We start from the raw sequence: 19940 nt of genomic DNA on the forward strand, positions 1-19940 counted from the left end.
CGGGAAGTCTGAAACGACTTATCAATGTAGTAGTATTCCGTGCCATGTAGGGTTAGTCATTCCTGGCTGACGCATTTGTCTTTGTGCTTCCTAATGAAAAAAAGCCTCTGCCAGTTCAAGCGTTGTCTGGCTTTTATCCGCATTGCAACAAATTCAAATGCAAACCAGAATTACGCAAGTGCTCGAGTTTGTATAGACGCCGCAGGCTCGGGTGCTTATGTCGACATTAGAGCGTTCTGCACAGACATCGTCGCAAATATGCACTACTCTGCTTATATACACGCAAAATGACTGTTAGGGCACACAATAGCATTAGCTCTAGAAACTTATCCGTGTAATGATACAGCCAAATATCGCTTGGATTCCAGAAGACTAGCAACAAGACACAAAGAAAACATATTCATAACGTTCCGTAGAGAATTGAACTGTTCATTCGTCAGATCGTTTTCGGTAGACAACTACTGTCCCCGAGTCAAAGAATTGTCTTACAGCCAGAAGTCATTATGAGTGGTTATTTTATAGCGCATAGATGTCTGACCTTGCTTACTGTACAACCGGTCAAGTCCACCTAAATGATACATTTGTTTTCCTGGGATAGAGCCTGAATTAGCGAATGAACGTACTGAATGCGCTTCTTTGTTCTTTCAGATACTGTTGCTCGTCGCCCTTGCGCCCGTTGCAAACATGACATTTATCCGAAGCCCCGTGCGCCTTCTAGTCCCCATCTCTCCCATTCTCACGGTAAGAAAGCTGCATGGAAGACCTGCTTGTTGCCCTAGTTCGTTTCGACGTTGAGAAATGTTTTTAGCGCCACAAATAAAATAAAACGAGAGAAGTGGGCGCTAGCTCTTTCCTCTCTTATGTCTATTTGATTCATTTGGGGGGTTGAAAACCATGGCTGACCAAGAAAGCTGCGTTCTCGAGAATTATGCTGTCTCCATACCTGGCCGCCTTTGGTTTACGCAATTCTGAGGAAAAATAATGGCGCTGCTGTAGCATGGGTACTGTTTCTCTTCTTGCCTTTATGTTGCCAGTCGCTGTCCATTGCAAGATATATGAAATCTTAGTTATAATATGGCAAACGTCGTAAGCGCGAGCGTATTGTATACGTACAGCGCACAGGCGATTCAAATACGCTACTCACAGTGCATGGAGACGTTTTTCGCACCCCCGTTGGGTGTTGCGAACGCCGAGCTGGTTCATTGTGGCATTCAACGAAAGCGACAACATTTGTGACACATTCTGTTTGCGTTTGTTTCCCCAATTGATCACCCAACGCTCCCTTCCCCGGTTACGAAAAAAGCGCCGGTCATCGTGCGGTCCGATTATCGCCTTTCAACTGCTGACCAACGCACATGATTTCAATAATTTTATCACTTAAGCTTGCCATTATTTGTGCGAAGTGGCAGTGTAACACCAGTAAAGCTTAGCTTTGGGAGGGTTGGTTCGGCCTTATATCGAGCGGCACGCGACGCAATACCGAAAACACGCAATGGAAAAGCGGCCGTCCTCGTCTCCTTGGGCGTTTTAGTCTGATGTCAGACGCCGCTCGCAAAAGGTAAAACACACTCATCATTGGCTGTTTCAGATGCCCGGTGATCAGTCAAGTTTAGCTGAGTACCTGAGCTGAGCCATAAGATTACCTCAAATTGAAGGCTGATGATTGTCGTCTCTCGCTTTTACTGTTGCTTTAGCAGCTTTAAGGAACCCGACCATAACTGGCAATTCAGTTTCCTTGAGCGACAACTGCAATTGTCATTATGCAAAACCTAGACATTGGTTCCCATTGGTTGAAAGCAGAAACCCAGAACTATTTGTCAGCCAAACTGGCAGCGTCTGTATATTTAGTTAATGTTTACACACACCAAACACGGGTTTTTCACACTAATGTATGAATATTGCACCTTGCTACTTGGAGGCTTTCGTTCGTTTCCATTGGATTATTGCTTGTAGCGGAGTTCTATTGATTTCCTTTTTTTTCTTCCCGTGTAAGTGTACTGCATTTTGCTTTTGATGATTTCGTTATGTTGTTTGTACTAGTGTTATCCTTATGCTTCTGCTATTATCCTAACTAGAGTTAAGAACGTAACGCAAAGTAATTAATATTTATACGGGTTTCGCTCATCAGGATGTGCGCATCGAGATTGGCTGTGCGCTGCTCATTATCGATGTCAGGTCATGCGGGACGGTAACGGTCGTGCGGACAGTAACCGTTATGTACGCCATCGCTGTCCGGCGTCGACAAGCCATGAGTCCATATATGAGATTTCATTTCAGATCAATTCATATATTTCCCATAACGCGGAGGAGGCGCCAGATGTTTATTTACTATCAAATGAGGGAGGAAATAACAACTCTAGGCTACTTTGAAACGGCGTCAAGAAAGATTACTGTGCCACCTTCGAGTAGGCGCTTAATTATTTTATAAATAGTTATAAATAATCCCAAATTGAAACGGCCAACAGTACCAATTGTAACACGTCGGGCATAAAAGAACATGCTTAATGCGATGCATTCGCGGTTTGATGGAGCATAGTTCTCATGAATCTTATGAATCACATGAATGTTCTACAGCGAACGGTTAATGCATTTAATACGTGTTGCGGACTCAGGCGGATAGCAGCGCGTGGTCTTGTTTTTCGTTGTAAAGTTTGTGCTCAAGTAGTTCATTAGGTAGCGGCGCATACCCAATGCTATATAAACGAGTTTGCTTGAAATTTGTTCGTTGAAGAGCGACACATAGGTAACCATGCAAACCCAGGGCAATGGCACACATCTTTAGACTGCACTATCTTTGGAATCGGCCCAGTAAAAGGGGTAGATACCCGCCACATACCCGTCACACAATACTGGGTGCAATTTGTCAAGAACACTGCACAAACAATCCAATCCATCCCCTCGCTCTCCAATGTTTGTTTGGAGAGCGCTCTCTCGCTCTCCAAACAAACAATCCATCCCCCTCGCTCTCCGCAGGCCAGAGAGCCATCCGGTGTACTAAAGTTTCGCTCATTGTAATAAGATAACTAGCTTGCTCATCGGACAGTTTTGGGAAGATTATACAGTAGGCTTTTAGAGAAGGGAAGCATCAAATACCGCAGCTTCGTGCAACTGCGTCATGTCACGTGGTGATGATAGTTGAGGACACAGCAAGAAAACTGTGAATGGCGAAACTTGATTGGGCGAACCTGTGCCCAGAAAAACAGGCTACACTCAATCCTCAACGAAAATGGCGAACACAGTCGGCGACCGTCGAAAATCTGATCAGCGAGTCAAGCGCGCCGGCATTTATAGGTCAGTCGTCGAATGTTCCAGAGCAATCGCTGGGACCCGCGTGCCTTCGATGAAGTTCTACGCCAGTCGCTTTGCGCATGCATGCAATCAGATTACACAAGGTTCGGTGACAACAGACAGCGGATAGAGCATCGCTAACATTCTAGAAACTTCCGATACATGTAGACGTGTAGACGCGTCCTGCGCTGAGCGATAACATTTCTTAGACGGCAAAAGCGCTCACCCGTAAAAGATAAACGAGTTCACGTGTCAATATCCACAAGAATGTTGGTTCCGCAGAAGTACTGCACCAGCCTGTATGACTGCTAAAATGAACGCTTCGTTGCCTGTGCCTGTCTGCACGGTGTGAACTTCACGCCTCCTCATCTTTCAGTTCTGTTTCTCCTTTCCCCAGAACAGGGTAGCCAACTGAGGTCATATTGTTTAACCTCAGTGCATCTAAGGAACTAATTCGCGATAATTGATCTGTCATACAAGGATTATGTGTAGCGCTGAAGAGACGAGGGCAGACGTAAGAATGTCAACGCATGGCGCTCTTTTCCAACGGTGTTAATGCGCAATGAGGTCCTTGCCTATCTCACTCCTTAAACGGTGTGGGATCGCACGCGCATCCCGGTATCTCCGGAGCTTCCACGCGGTTATCACGCGATAATCACGTGCTCGCTCGCGGAGGGTAGCGGGGAGAGGGCACCTTCGCCGCTCCCGCTGCTCTTCGCGCTAGGCCGCGACGCTGCAGTCGGGGCACCCCGTTCCCTCCTTTCCCTTTCTTGGAACCGGGGAGACTCCCTCTCCGCCGCTCGGGGAGAAGCGCTATTCCCCCGATGCATCTTTGTCTTTCGGCTGAGGAGCTTGCGACTGGCCGCATCTCAATTCAGCTGCTGAGACCGCCGTACGTCGTCCCACTGCTGCGCTCGGCCTTTGTGAGTGACTGACCGCCCTAGGGCCCGAACGCGGATCCACTCTGGGTGAGCTGAACTCTTATCAGCCTCTTTAGTGGTTCCCACATTGTGCGGTTTATTTCGCCCCAGACGTGCGGAACGCTCCGCCGCGGTGGTTTTGTGTTGTATTTGTATGTGTGGTTGCTGTTATTGTCAGTTGGTATACTTGTACTCTAAGGTGAATAAACACCTTAGGTCGATACTCACCCTGTCCCCCCTGGCCTGAACCCGCCGTGGTCGCAACTCACTGCGAACCGCGGGTTAGAGGTCACAGCTCTGACTGCTAGGGCTGCAGCGAAAGTGCTAGCGAGCGACTGCCGCTCCGCCGGCGCTGTGCCATCCAGAGAAGGGTCAGGTGCGCACGCGCGAACTTGAGTAATACCCCTATAACGGGGACTGACGACAATATGGCAGCAGCAGTACAGTGTAGACGTTTACTCTGTTAGCATGCGAGATCTGTAGTGTACATGTGCACAAAAATTAACAAGGTGCAAATTTGGTTATCGTTACCGTAATGGCAGTGTGACCAAACATACGATAAGCTTTAGTGTCTGAGCCATACCGAACAAAAGGTCGATGCACAGTAATTTATTCTTTCATGCTCATATTAACGAATGTTCTCGCCGAAGAAAGCTCTGGAAGACCTGGCCCCCATAGTAGACTATGCTCCCTATGTTATAACAAAGTGATTGTGCTATTACTCTAATTTATCGCATGCAGTGCTAACTATGAGTGGTTGACGTATCGGTCGAAGTTGAAGGCTGGTCTTTCCGCAGGCATCGGCCATCGTTGCCAACCGGGGTCGGCTGCTCGTGCGGCCAGAGTGGTTCCGCCGCGCTGCTTACGCCCTGTGCGAGTCACCACTGCGTTACGCTTGTGCGCTGCCCACGTTCTTCCTCTTCGGCGTTAACTTCAACCAAGTCAACCAGGTAGGCACATCAATTGGCGTGAAAGAAACTGCCTGCTGCATTACATTAGTGAGAAATTTTGTGGGAGCGAAAACGGCAGGAGGTGTCGCGCGCAGTCGCACGGAACACGCAGAGTAAACTCTGGTAATCGGCTAACGCACTATCGCAGTTGCTACATCTAGCAGATGCACCACGAGATCACGCTTGCACGTCGTCTGCGAAAGTCGTCTGCTGCTCGTCAGAGTACTCTGCGTGTACTGTGCGGCATGCGCTCTCGTGTTTATTGTCGAAAAGCATGTAACTACACCTCGCTGAGTTGAAACCCAGAATTTGGCTGTTTAAGCAAAATTTGTTACATCGTAGGACAATGAAAATCCAAAAACAGCTCAATGCTCCCTGTACGGCGACCGCAAGACGTCTGCCCCGTACAATGTATTGCCACAGAAATCAGGAAAAAGGTATCGACAGCCTTGACAGGTGTAGATTTACAAAGTCAACATTAGGTAGGAATTACGGGTCACTGATATATGCAGATGTGTATAATAAACGATCGACTTCCGATTTTCTCCAGAAAAATGAAGAGTGCAAGAAATACAATGTCAAGTCGTAGTAGTGCCACAAACCAATAGCCAGCAGATCTTCAACACCTTTTCTTTACAGCTAATCATAAGTTTACAAATCAGTTACCGCGTATATTAAAGGGAAATAAATAGATACGTATCTATGCTTGAGGCATGACACATTTCTTCTATGTCTTGGGTTCTATTCTGCCAAATCCACGATATTCTAATGTGGCACTCTGATGCGGTACTCACGAATAATTTTGACCATCTGGCGTTCTTTACCGCGCGACTAAATCTAAGCACAAAAGCGTGGTGCATTTTGCTCCCATAGAAATGCGGCTGCCACGGCCGAGTATCCAAGGCGTGACGTCGCAGTTATGAGTACCACGTCGCAGCCACTTAACCATCACTGCTGGATGCGCACATATATTTCATTTCAAGACGTCTAAAAAAGGCGCATCGCAATTTGAGCAAGCGAGCTTTTTTTTCTGGCATAGTACATCTATCCTACAGACAACTGGATGCTTCCTGGGGCTCAGGGTTACTGCTCCCATGACGTTCTTTTCATTGGCGTCTATGCACAATGTCTATGAACGCCATTGCGTCGGTCGCACTTGTGCGATGCCAGTAACGGCAACTTTATTTACAAAACTGTGGAAAAAGAAGTGAGTTTTGTAGGTTTCGCCGGAAAGATCACCAGTAGCAAGGGGTGTAGTATGGCTGGCATGACCTTGAGCATGAGAAAGCAAGGTAGAAAAGCCAACAAGAGGAAAAAGGACAAGAAACTAATTATTTGAAATACGGGGTTTCATGTCCAGAAAGTATAGGGCTGAGAGGGAGGCCCGCTGCGCTCGCAACCTGGTGACGCGATCACACACGCACAAAAAACATACAAATTAAACGCCATACTTATACCACACTTGAATAATAAAGTGAGCAGGCAAATAAACACAGTAACAAACGTTTCAAAATGTCTCGCTGGACACAATTTAGTTATATGCCGCTATAGTTGAGCACTAGAGTAATGCGTGTTATATTTCATATTCTAGAGCGCGCATATGTGAGGATTATGATATTGTGTTGCACTGTACGTATGGAACATATTTCGTTTTCTGGTGAAATGGTGCTTTCTTATTGGGTGGCATTGCTCAACAGGTTGGTACGGACTTTCAAGTACACTCGTTTTAATAGTCTTTTGCTTCGTGTAATCTTGTTTCCTTGATCTGGATTTGCGTAATAATATCATGACATATCATGTATCATATTTGTCATCATATGTCAAGATGTATGATCATCAAAGTTATGTTGCATTTCATGGGCGTATCAGCATTTGTTTTACTTGCGATCTGGTGATTTACGGAAAACCATCGTGAATATTTACGTGATTGAATGTGCGCATAGAATGTAAATGTACGCAGGTATATTGATGCACAGGGGAGAGAAACCTCTGAAGTACTTATTTGTACTAAACGAAGTTAGCGTTTCGGCACAACTATTTTTCCACGTTATGATCACTGCTGTTGCCTGGTGGTGGCCACCTTGCCTCGTCAAGCTGTACTCTTATGCATTCCTTGCCGGGGTGGTCTTCAACACTGTACTAGGCAGATGTTGTAAATAAACTTGAATTGACCTGACTTGAAAATCAACATTTTGTTATGGCCATGCAGATGATGTGCAAGTGTTCACAAATTGTTCACACGACTGAAGCCTGCGCAAAGCGTGGAATATGGAATAACATTACGTATGTAATACACAACGAACATTATTCGTAGTAATAATATTAATACTATTATGGCGCTAAGTTGGGGCTGCTGCGTTAGGTGCTCGAGACCTTTCTTTGAGAAGCAGGAATACTTCAGATGCGATTAGCGTAAAATTCATGCGCACGTAACGTGCATCACATTGCCCGACGAACAACAGCAGGAGCTGAAGTACGGTGAGTGTCCGTTAGTGCGCAATCCTTGCGTGAATGCCGACAGATGGAGACATGGCAATGCTTAGAGGGGCTGCCCCCATGACGGTCGCTTCCCCTGCTTCCGCAAGGGGGACTGGTTCCACACCAAGCGAACGTTGCGGCCAGCCCACCCCACTGCATCGCCTTCTCGACGCTCTGGAGAGAATTTCTTTCATCCTGAGGAGGTGGCTGTGCTACTTGAGGGCAATGACCTAATCGGACGGAAAATGGACGGGACCACACTCACCACACCGAAACCGCTGCTGCTCTTCGGGCGGAAGTGCGCTCTCTCCGTGACCAACTCACCTCTGATCGCCAGCCTGAAATTCCCTACATGTTGATCTGCAACGTAAAAAGGCTGTGTGCGCGGCAGGCGCCGTCAGTACCTATAAGATTGCGTCACTTGAGAACTTTCCTCACCGTCATCGAACCTCCGTATTGTCGCTGGCTGCTAGTGAACCGGAGTCAAACGAGCCGGCAAATTAGTGACTGCAGGCGATGAGCATCAATCTATCTGACATCCCGTCTCTTGTTGCCTCTAAATGTCACGCGAGAGTAAGGCTACTTTTCGTATCTAAAGTCGCGCAATGCACAAGTTTGAACTTCGCTGCCCATCTGTCTGCAGTGGACTCGACGCCTTTGTCCGTCAAGCTGATGAATACGAAATGTGGTAGTGTGCATCCTTCCACGTCGATGTCTCCGACGACGCTTTCGACCGTCTCAGTGATTCTTCTGTCTGGCTAAACTCATGCTCCTTGAAACCGGTTCGTGGTAGGCTCGGCGACAGTATGATATTGGCGAATAGCGGCAAGAACAACAGGCGGTGAAAGACGGGGCAACAGGAATGTGACGTATGAGTGACGCAGCAGACGTATACATCTTCTGCTAAGATGTTCGAGGCGCATGCACAAAAGTGAATGCTTAAAGTGAAATTTGACTTTTACCTAAAATGGCATCTATTTTGTATTTTCCTCCATATTATAACGCACTTCGTAGTGATCGAAGTTATTCCTCGTGGAAGCAGGAAGCTGGTGGCATCCTTATCGTTGTTGATAGCGCGATATAATGTGTTCGTCGCTTGGATCTTGGTTGCGATCATGAGGTTGCTTGAATAGAAATGCATTGTTAGGTGGTGAGCAGCTATTTCTTCATGCATTCTAAGTAGCACCTAACGTAAATCCCGCAGCATTTAGGTTTATCCTGGTATCAGTGAAAACCATTATAATTTCGCATAATAACCACAAAGCATTAGTTATTGGAGTTATAATTGCTCGCGCAATTACATGGAAAACTATTACTGTATCCAAGTATTCTTCTTATATTTCTAAAAGATGCCACTTGCTTCACATTAGCTAAATTTCACTGAGTACTGCTGTGGCAACGTTCTAGATCTGTTGTCTCTGGAATCTCAATACTTTTTGCGTGCTGCGCAGTGATTTTTTTTCTGGTTGTGGCAGGCAAGTTCTACCGGCTTTAATTGTTTCTTTTACCCTGCCAGCAGAGAAACGCAGCAACCGGCCCGGATATCAACATGAAGTGAAGGTTGAACTTTTCTCATTACTTGAGAAAAGTTCTGGTGACCTTAGTCCAACCATACCAAAGATACCTCGACTCGCACTTCTGAAATGAAGACATAAATCAGACCAGTTCCTCGATAAGGTGGTCCATGGCATTATACACTGTCCAAAGCATCTCGATCATGTGCAACGTTCCCTGCCGCAAAACGACCAGGCAGCATTCCGCGTTTTATACGCGGCCTTGTTTCATTAGAGGCTTTACTATAGCTTAATAAAAAAAAAACAGACAAAGTAACGTAATAAGTAACCTGCTTTAATTGACATATTTCAGAGTTCTTTTATTGTGGTTCATATATATGTAGATAATCATGTAATATTATCTGCCTTCTACGCCCGCTGCCTCACTTCTGTTTCCCTGTCAAATTGACTCGATTTCTCTCCTCTGTACATTTTATCTTGCGTATCACCTTTTAAGTGTACGAGTAGAAAGGTGTTTGTGGGCACCATAGTAAACATTTCTTTGATTTATTGATTGATTATTCTAATTATTGATATAGTGTTGTATAACTTTAATCGTGTTGTAGGATTAACAATCTTTTACGCCCGTCACTTCGTGTTGGGTTTCCCTATGTCACATTCTTTTGTCTGCGCCATTTTTCGTGTCTGTGCATATTATTTTGCGTATAACTTTTAAGTGCACCAGTACCAATGCTCCGTAGCTGCTCCATAGCACTCAGATAAACATCTAAGTGATTGATCGATCGATCGATCCATTGATTGAGTTAGTGAGTGAATAGCTGATTCCTATTCGCGAAAGCTGTACTCCTGAGCAGCGGTGTACCTCAGCCACATTTGTGACGCGTAAAAAGTCAAGCTTTATGGATGGCTGACACACTTTTGTTTCACACTGTATATACAGTTAATCAGCCTACGCTGATGAGATTTTTGATTGTTGTCTCGTAGCTGAAGTCAGTGCATATAATAATATGTATTGCTCCCTTTGTGCACAGTCACGGTTGGCAGTCTACACTAGTCATCTGCCCTCGGGTGCTTCCAAGAGGAACGTCGAACAGTACGCTCAGGTTGGTGCAAAGACTACTAAGGTGCTCGTATTGTCTATTGTCAATGAGCGAAATCGCTAAAAATTCTAAGATAGCCTTACAGCCCTTCTTATTACCTAAATGTTTGGCTGTGTTTTTATCTTTCGCTCGGGAAAAAACACCTTTATTAAAACACTAGTCAATGAACGTCAGGACTGAAATCTCTCCCCCGTCGCCCCCTAACAATATCTTTTCTGTGCGTGTTTGTTTTTATAGTACGTATTTTAATTCCGTCTTTTTTCTTGTTCACTGTTGTCATTTATGTAATATCACGCATTGCAATGTTTCATGCTGCCACACCCCACTCTTATTTAATGTCTGATTGAGGACTTTAAGGGAATATAAATGATCAATATGATGATGATGATGATCATGTGTCAGTGTAACTTGTAGACATATCCGTCAAATCGTATCATTGTGACTTAAAGAAATCAAATCCCCTGGTGGCCCCTATTTTCGAACTCTTTTAACGGTGTTCAATAAAAAAAAAAGAAATGTGTGACGAACTAAACGTGCCCTCACACGCATTCACACGCATTGAATCTCCGTTTGGGAACTTAAATAATGCACGCTTTTATTTTCAGCAACGGTATCCATACCGGCATATTATTTGAAATCCGAGGTTCTATAAGCTGTGCACATTCAGCGCTATATAAAGGTATTACAGAGACAAAAGAAAGAAATCACTTGTGTTGTATAAAAAGTAGCATGAGGACAAATTTATTGAATAATAATTCACGAACTGCACATCTATCCTGGTTTCCTCTACCTTAGGTAGTGGCACGGGCGTTTACTGTACGATTAACTCCACAAATGTGCCTCTTTCGTGGCGGTCCATGACAGGGGTAAGCAGACCGGGCAGGAAACCAGGGTAAATGTGCCGTTCGTTCAAACGTGGCACGTTCGAGAGGACTGCAATTACGGTGAGGAAGCGACAATGCCACGAGTTAATTTTTTTAGTTTGTGGGTTTTCTTCACGATGCGTAAAAAGTGATTGCTTAATAAGAAAAAAAGGTAAAAAACTGTTTGAATTATATGTTTTCCAGAATGCTATGCAACATATCCATTGGAAGTTTTGCCTTAAAACATAGTACTTGTGCAGTTGGTAAGCTTTTTTTGGCCGAAATTAGCAATTAGATAGAAAACCAAGGAATAAATAGTGTGACTTTCTCCATACAACGTCCAACAACATGGATTTTGTGGCTTTCTCCAGCAGTGCTACGGCATATTTTCAAACTTTAGCTAAAGCTAGTTGGGACGCCGTATATGGAATGCGGCAGTTGACATAATGCCAAACCTCAATGAAGAGTAGAATTCGCTGTTCTGCATCTTCAAAAATAATAGAAAATGATATTGTAGTGGTCACTAAGGCAAAGTACCAACTGCTATTACTGCCTGATTCTCGAACAGTAAGTCTGTCCGTAGAGCAAGAAATGAATTGCGGGGGCACCTGTTTTTCTTACGGTTCTGTCGGCGGGCCTCTACTGTCAAGGTGCCTGTCGGCTGCTTTTATTGAGACCAACAGGCGCGCTGAGCAGCCATGGTGGCGCCGAGTAACACTGCATCGCCGGTCGAAGCAGTAGCGGAGTTAAACCTCTGGAAGAGCTGCGATGCAATGGGGGCGAGACAGTAAGGCGACCATTATTTTGGTCCATAGGCCGCTCCATTCGGTGGAGTTGGAGTATGACACATCAGCCCGTGCGTTTGATCGTCTTTTTTTATTGCTGCGGCATGTCACATTACGCGGCCTGGTCACGGTGGGTGCTGCTTAACCCTGCAAGGGTTAGTCTTGCGTCTATGTACTTCATTAATGTGAACGGGATGATGGTAGTCCGGGTAGTCTATATTGGTAAATCACCGCACGCGTAACGTGGGTGATGAGGGTTCGATTCTCGCTTGCGGCGAGCTGTCTTCTTTGACTGCTTTCACTTATTTCCTTTTGCCTGATTATTTCTACCCTGTTTGATTAAACATAACGAATAACTTTCAGTTCTCCTGTGCCTTTCCTGGCTTCATGGTCCGTAACTGCGTACCGTTGTGAACAACAACTGTCAAGCAGACTGAACTCGATTTGACATCTGCCTGTCTCGAAGCATCAGGTAGTTAGTTGTCAATACGTAAGTGTTTGTTGTTGCGATACCTCATGACCCAAGTTGACGTCAAAGAGACTCACTGAAGAGCGGCACATACTAACTCGTAAATAACATTTGGCATGAACCCAGTGGCGCATGCCTAGTTTTTCCAGAGGCACATACATTTTGGGGCTGCACTATTTTTCTGATCGGTCCATGAAAACATCGAGATGCGTAATGAAAACTGCGTTAACTCGACGTACAATGCTTCGGATAAAAAAATCGACCACCATGGACTTCCTTGTTCTTCAAGCTTCATCCAATAAAATTCCACATCCGCAACGAAAAAGGGGCTTCGAGTCGAACGGCGTTAGCGGCTATATGACCGCGAGTCACGGATACAGCGGGAAGTCCTCTGAAAAAGTGCACAAGGATGATTCGCAAGGATGGAGCAGCGTTCTTATTGGCGCCTCAATGTCGCCACACGTTACCATCTGGTGCACTTTGAGAATATCCAATGTTCTTGCTGCATACAAACTCCGTATTTTCTAAAGAAATCTTCACAATATTGAAATTACTGTTTCTCTTTCCTTTGTTTAGATCATTCGAGCCAGGAACTTTGTCAAGTACAACTACGGGCCGCTGAGGAACTTGGACCTGTATGGCACGGTAACACGAGTATTCGCATTTCTTGCGTAATGTTTCGTGACAGTGACGCTATTCGTTTTCATGAAGATGTTTCAGACGCGCATTTCTCCAGGGTGGTAAAGAAATTAACATACGGTGGCAAGACACCATAGGCAGAAGGTGAACATTGCCGAGTAATAACGCGTTTCACTGCATTCCCGTCAGTGCCAGCACTCGGCATATGCTCAGATCTGCACCCTCGCGATTTCGGTCATCGGTGAATAGAGGCTATTGTTATATTCCGTAGCGGTCATCATGGAAGCTAACGTGGTCTAAATGTTGTTTGTACGCTTGTTCTAGCTGCAAAGCTGATGTATTACCGTGCCTATTCTATTAGTATCTATGAGAAAAAGGTCTTCCTTATCGTGCTCAGTAGTTCATCGGTGGTCTTGTATGTGAGGGAAAGAACGAAATTGGAACTTGGTCTCTTCATTTCGTATGTTGTCTTAATAATATATATTTCGATGTAGTTGACGGATGCACCAATCTGCAACTCAAGCTCCTCCCGCGCTTAAATAAAGTATTATCAGTAGTGTCATCGGATTAATTACTCGTACTATCTTTTTTAATTTATCTGATAAGTTTGGGCCCCGAAACAGGAGGCAAGTATAGGATTTTGGTAATTATTCGTGTAATATTGGAGCCTGTGACTGGCAAACACGACATGTCACTTTTGGAGATAAATTTTACGTAGCATTCGGTACGATTCGGTAAGAGATGCATCGCTTTCTACGTGCGTGAAATGTTTTTGTAATGAAGTTAAAAGTCGTGAGTTACGTGAGCTCACTAAAATTTTACCATGTTTATTGCTCGCGAAGAAAACAATCTTTACAAATTATGCCAGCATCCCGGTGTATATAAAAAAAAAACATAGGCGTACTTATAGGAGCAGGACAAGCAGGGGAAAATTAAGGTAAAGCTAGAAAGTGCAGACTTTACATCTGCCATGTTTGATGCAATTCGTTGGGTAGACACTCCTGCGATACTGGATGACCGAATTTTATAGTAATCACAAAGTCATTGAAAAACGTAGTGTCAAGAGAAGAAAATAGTGACGCCGCGTTCAAACTCACGAACGCCCCTTCTGCGGGGTCGTAGATTTTGCGAACTATTCTCGAAGCTAATTAGTTGACTGAGCAATGTCTGAAAGTGCACTTCCGTGGAGAAAAAGCGTCGGAATGCATGAAGACGCCATAAACAGCATGACATCGCGTATTTGCGCCATAATGTCGGAGTATTCGAATAGAAGCCATCCTCTCATACGGTATACTACATCCCATTTAACTGCAGGATGACAGTGTATAAGTCCAGCAAAGAAAAGTGCTTGATTGCAGAATTACTGCAATGGTGATGTAAATCTTAGTCTCTGCTTGGGCGTCGTTTTTTAAAGGTGGAGAGCCCAGCCTACGACTTCTCGAAGATTACAGCGCCAGTGGCCCTCTTTAGTGCTCGGAATGACTTCTTCGCCAACCCTGAGGATGTTTCCACGCTTCGACGAAGCCTGCCGAATGTCGTGTTCGACTACATTGTTCCAGATCCGGACTTCACGCACTTGGACTTTGTTTTAGGCACCGAGGCAGCGGCATTCGTGTACAGGCCACTCATTGACTTCATGAATAATTGGGTGCTCTTTAATGGGCCGTAATTAGAGTCGCACACGAAGTGAAGCGTGGGAGGAGCTTTTTTATGCAGCACATAAAGTAGCTCACACAAGCTTCACGATATAGGGATGTCAACTTAATTCAACATTAGGACGGGAACCCATAAATTGAACAGCTATATCGAGTGGTAGTAGTAATATATTTTTTTATTGGAATAGGCTTCCTAAAAATAGTCAGCGACAGGATGGTGCTGTTGAATTTTTTAGGCTGATTTCTCGAAGACGTGAAAATTGTTTTGACGAAAAATTGAGATTTTCAACTGTCTATTCAAGCCAACATTCAAGTCATTTTTAACTTTTACTGCCAATGCATTATGTACCCCATTACCCGGAAATCCGTCGGCGTTGGCGTGACCCAAGAATGGTACTAAATATGGCCGACGGCGCGATGAGAGAAAGCACGTCAAAAAGGGTCAGATTGACATCGCATTTCTCAGGGAGGTTCCTCTAAACAAACTACAATATTGGCTTTGAAAAAGAAATGTGGTACACTTACTCCTTTATGTGAACATAGGCCTGCGGTGGGCGAGACTTGCACGCGCTTCCCCGAGGCCACGGCGGCTCCATGGTTCCGACTGGCTTTGTGTGTAGTGCGTGCGCTCAAGAGCGCGTTCACACGTGCAATGAGCGTGTTCATGATGTTCCCATATCTATAAACGGTGTGATGCTTTCGCATTCCCACGCATAAGCAGTCACAATTGTCTTTGCCGAATTTTTTAGATGATAGATGCGTGTTCTAGTAGTAAAGGTGACGGCGAAAAATTCTCAAGTAATGCCTGTTTAGCCAAAGTCTCATGACTAGCCGTACTTTGGATATTGCCGCACTTAAAATGTGCTGGCGTTTCAGTTAGACTGGTGTTGCAGTTACACTGGCGTCCCGGTTACAGTATCACAAAAGAAAAGCGTCTCGCTAACATTTTGTGATGGCCTTAACTGCAACGAAAACGCATTGCAACATATTTAGGGGACGGACATCTCAACGTTTCTTTTCAGCAGACGTGGTTTCACTACTCTTACGCTTAACTTTCGAATTTCAGCTTCTGGGAAATTTAATAACTCGACATTTGGTTAATAGATTGCGTAATTTAGCCAACTAGACAATGCAACTTGTCGTGCTGCTCCATTTCTGTTTAAAAATATATGGATTCCTAGATAGAGAGGAAAGAAATAATTTGGTATACACCATATTGTCGAGGGTGCCTTCATTATGATGACGACTTATTTTCATTCCCTTCGAAACGGGGTGGTGAAAAATAGTCACCTAATGTCACTCAGATATGCTGTTACATGCTTTTCATTCTGGAATTTTTCTATACGTTTCTTCACTCTTTCTTCCTGAAAAGTTATCTACTTGCCTTGTACCGCTACCTATGCATGTAACGGATCCGGTCGTATCAATACCTTGGCGTATCAGTGGTATAAATATCTTGTTGTAAGTTAGATATACATTCCACTGCAGTCGCTGGCCATTTTCGTGCTGACACGACTGCATATGCCGTGTCGCTGCCAACGTGAAAAAAGATTGTGCGAGGCGTAGTGAACTAATGTGGCTCGACATGACCGATTGTTTCGCTGCCGTTGCTGCAGACAGACCACCGAATGTGTGACTTGCGCGCGTGTTTGAACCTTCCACTTACCTCGGAAAACTGTTGCTTGTGCACAAAGATTCGATTCACCAAATGGACCCTTTCATGATATACTTCCTGTAGTTTAACTAAGGCTTTGAATTAGCCGCAATGAGTCGTTGAAGAAACATACGTGACGATTGTACAGTGTTCGTGCCGTTTTGGTCTTTACTTCGACAAGTGTTCGAACTCATTTGTAAATACATTGCTTGACTAGTTCAATAATTAAGTGCTGTTCTTCTTGCCAAATAAAATATTTTTGATCAGTAATAACAGCATTTGTGTGTCCAGTATGGTTCGGCGTGTCTTCGCCGATGCATTTGCCCGTTTTGCGGAAATCGCGTCGTCATAAAACGCCTACTATTTGTTCTGATATAAACCATATAGACACGCCAGGTGACCTCTACGCTATCGTCGTCGATGTCACCGTGAGGTTCCGCATAAAGTCCAAGCGCAATAAGATCGCGGCCACGCACCGTATGCTGTAAGTGCGAGGGAAAGCGTGCGACAGTGAGCCAACAAGGATGGTGGCTTGATTGCTGGCGTCTTCCCGCGCAAGCAAGGAAGGCGGGTAGGGAAGACGTCCTGTTTTCTCACGTGTGGAAGGGTTGGGGAGTGGGGAGATGAGCGTGCGCTATGAGTCGGGGGGGAGGGGGAGGGGAAGATAGCGTGCGTCTCCTCTTCTACTACGGCCGAGGCAGCGTAATGGTGCCGCTCAGCGTGTCCTATCTTGGAGGTTGCCCTATCTGTGGTAGGTGCAAAGGTCAGTCGACAAGGGACGGTTGATGGTTTCTTTTGTGCTGCTTTCTCGCACGACTGGTGCTCGTTGAAGCGAGAGGCAGCACAAAGGGGAAATTCGCTCGCTGGCGCTGCCGCTCTTCATCGCCACAGCGTTGTGACAGCGAGTGCTCGCAGTCATCGAGTGAGATCTGTTCCTGTTTGCCCGTAAGCACGTGCCTACATGCTGGAAAAGGTAAATAGAGGGCGGATGTTTACTGCAATTTATGTGGCGCATAAACCTACTAACCTTGGTAAACTTACATGCAGTTTTGTAATAATTCGCATTTGAGGCTTAAATTGCGATTCTTTCATGCGGGTTGATTCGATATAACTGCTTCTCTGGGCAAAGAGCTGATGCCATAGCAGAATGATTATGCTGTTTATGCATGCATATATTGTTTTACCAATCAGCAGGACCACTGTGCTGAGCCACGCTATTGGCCTCATACAGGAGGCCCAACGTAGAGCCAGCATTGTAAATCTGAAATGCGTCAAAAGGACACCGATGGCTTACGAAAATTGCCTTGCGATTGGCACTTTGATGTTATGTTTAAGTTCTGAGACCAAGCGATCATATGGTTAGAAGCTTTCTTTACAATTCACCCTAGTAATCCCTAGACGCCGCTGCTCTTCCTCGAGTGGGAACCGGTGCAGCCAAAATAGTTCACGACCACATGCTGCGGCTGGTGATGAACGTCTGATGCTTGCGCAGCCAAGACCTTCCCTTTTATTTGTACTTATTAGTGCAGCCAAAGTCTGCACAGTGGCTTCACAATGTCCTTACAGGAGCTGACAACACACGCAATGAATTGACAGAACAAGCTGATGATACTGAAATTGTTCCGTACCACAAGACGGCAGCACATTCAAGCTATACTACCCCCGCCGGCTCGCACAAACCAGAAAGGAGGGAAGGTTCACCACGCCCTCGTTTGCAGATATTGGGCGCTCAATCTATGAAGAGTTCTATATGATTGGGCGAGTTGAACAAAAAAAAAAGCATTGTTCACATTTTTTTTAACACGTGAAAGGCTGTCACCGGATTAACACGAAGGCATACAAAGGAAATCCGCTTGTTCCGCTTGAGGGCTTCCGCAGAGCTCTATCTGCATGCCATTTGTCCGTGCGCATGAAATTATTAAATAATTCGAATGGGAAACATTGCTTTTACACAGAGAAAGCTGGAAATATTTAGCCCATTCTCAAGGGAGCCGAAAAGTTCAGCTCTAATAGCCATTTCACGTAGCCCTGTGATTACTACGAGTCATACATACGACCGTGGTTCTTTGCTTTGCTACAGTCAGTGTATCAAAGAACCACATTTTAAAGGAAAATTAGGACATTTTCTATGTCTGTGGCACCAGTCGAGGCCGGGTATAAATTACGATGAACCAAGGTGCTCACAAGCGGAACAGTTTTTTTTTGTTATGGGATGTGTGGAAATATATAAGCCTAAGGACAATATAAGTAGCAGCAAGTATAAGTGGACGGCAGTGCAAAACGTATTGAGATTCACTCAGTAGCAATTTCAAATATTTACGACCTCGGAGCTACTGCAGAATATTTATCCCATTTTTTTTCGTTTAATTTCCGGTAGATGTCTTTTGGTCCTGATGTTTCTATTCGCCCCTATACTTGCTTAAAACTTATTTGCATGTTGTCGTCTTTGTTCATTGATCATACTTGTCGCTCGTGGCGTTAAAAATAAAAGCAGCAGAATGTCCAATAGCTGATTCCTAAATCAATAATTATGCGACACAGGGCTCACAGACTGCGTCACTTCTGCCTCGTTTTGACCCACAAGTACAGGATTACACATTTGTAAATGTGGCCAAAAACAGTGCAATACGCGCTCTTCGACTGAAGTACGCAACTATACTATTACGTAGCAATATTAATCCGATTAGTATTCTTAGCATACATCCCCGACTTTGCTGTTTGTGTCGCGTTTCTAGCGAATCCGGCGATCTTTGTAATAAAGAGAGAGACTTGAAAAATTTCTGTACTGGTAGGTATCGTACCAAGACCAGCTATTGGTTTCACACCCGATGAGGTATCCGCTAGGCCACGATCGCGGACTGGGTAACCAGGGATTCTCTAAGTTGGGACGCAACGGCGAGCCATAGGTGCAATCTAGGAGGCCACTGAAAAGTAGAGTGACATCGTGCGCGCGCTGCGTAGCATGTCAAGAGGGAAGCGCAAGGGAGCAACGCGGCGGCAGTAGAGAGATAATGCATGACACGCTTGGGCGGTAGCTCTTTTAATTCTCTCTATTGATTTTTAAAGAGAATCTCGCGATAAGAAAACTATGGGCGATACAATTGCAGTGCCCGAGTTCAATAATAAACAATATTAAACAAATCTTTCCCAACCCTCTTATTAATGAGTCTCCCTCCACCAAATTACATGTGCACCACAACTTGATTGCTAATCGCGTGAACTACTAATAACTCAACCGAAGGCTCTGCCTGAATCCGTAAAGGACAAGCACGTGTAGTGCGGACAACTATATAAATGTCGCGAGGTCAACTTTCTCGTTAATCAGTTTTTGAAAACTGTTTCGTTAGTCAGCTATGATGGCCGCGGGTATTTTCTCACCAGAGAGGAGAATGCCGAGTGCAAGGCAGCTGTCATTTAGTGCATCTCAATGATATGCAGTGCTAGCTGCATTGGCCATATTGGTATAGAGAAAGAGACAGAAGAAAGGGGAAAAGCATGGAGGTTAACCAGAGGGGCCGGAAGATCCGGTTCGCTACACTACGTTGAAGGGAGAGTGAAGGGGGGGGGTACAGCGACTGGAAAGTAGAGACGGAGAAAGGGAGCACAGACACACAATCACAGTCAG

The 19940-nt window shown here is 45.0% G+C and overlaps 1 protein-coding gene across 1 annotated transcript in view; it reads left to right on the forward strand.

Annotated features, from left to right (window-relative positions):
- Positions 1–16582, forward strand: part of LOC135909572 (lipase member M-like) — a 40496-nt gene extending 23914 nt beyond the window's left edge. Inside the window, exons 5-9 of the mRNA XM_070526873.1 lie at positions 649–741; positions 5006–5158; positions 10182–10253; positions 12944–13012; positions 14421–16582. Of these exons, the coding sequence (XP_070382974.1) occupies positions 649–741; positions 5006–5158; positions 10182–10253; positions 12944–13012; positions 14421–14675 (642 nt within the window). The 3' untranslated portion in view covers positions 14676–16582. The remainder of the gene's footprint in view (positions 1–648; positions 742–5005; positions 5159–10181; positions 10254–12943; positions 13013–14420) is intronic.
- Positions 16583–19940: the final 3358 nt, after the last annotated feature.

The sequence above is a fragment of the Dermacentor albipictus genome, chromosome 10 (assembly GCF_038994185.2).
Source record: "Dermacentor albipictus isolate Rhodes 1998 colony chromosome 10, USDA_Dalb.pri_finalv2, whole genome shotgun sequence".
Taxonomy (NCBI): Eukaryota; Metazoa; Arthropoda; class Arachnida; order Ixodida; family Ixodidae; genus Dermacentor; species Dermacentor albipictus.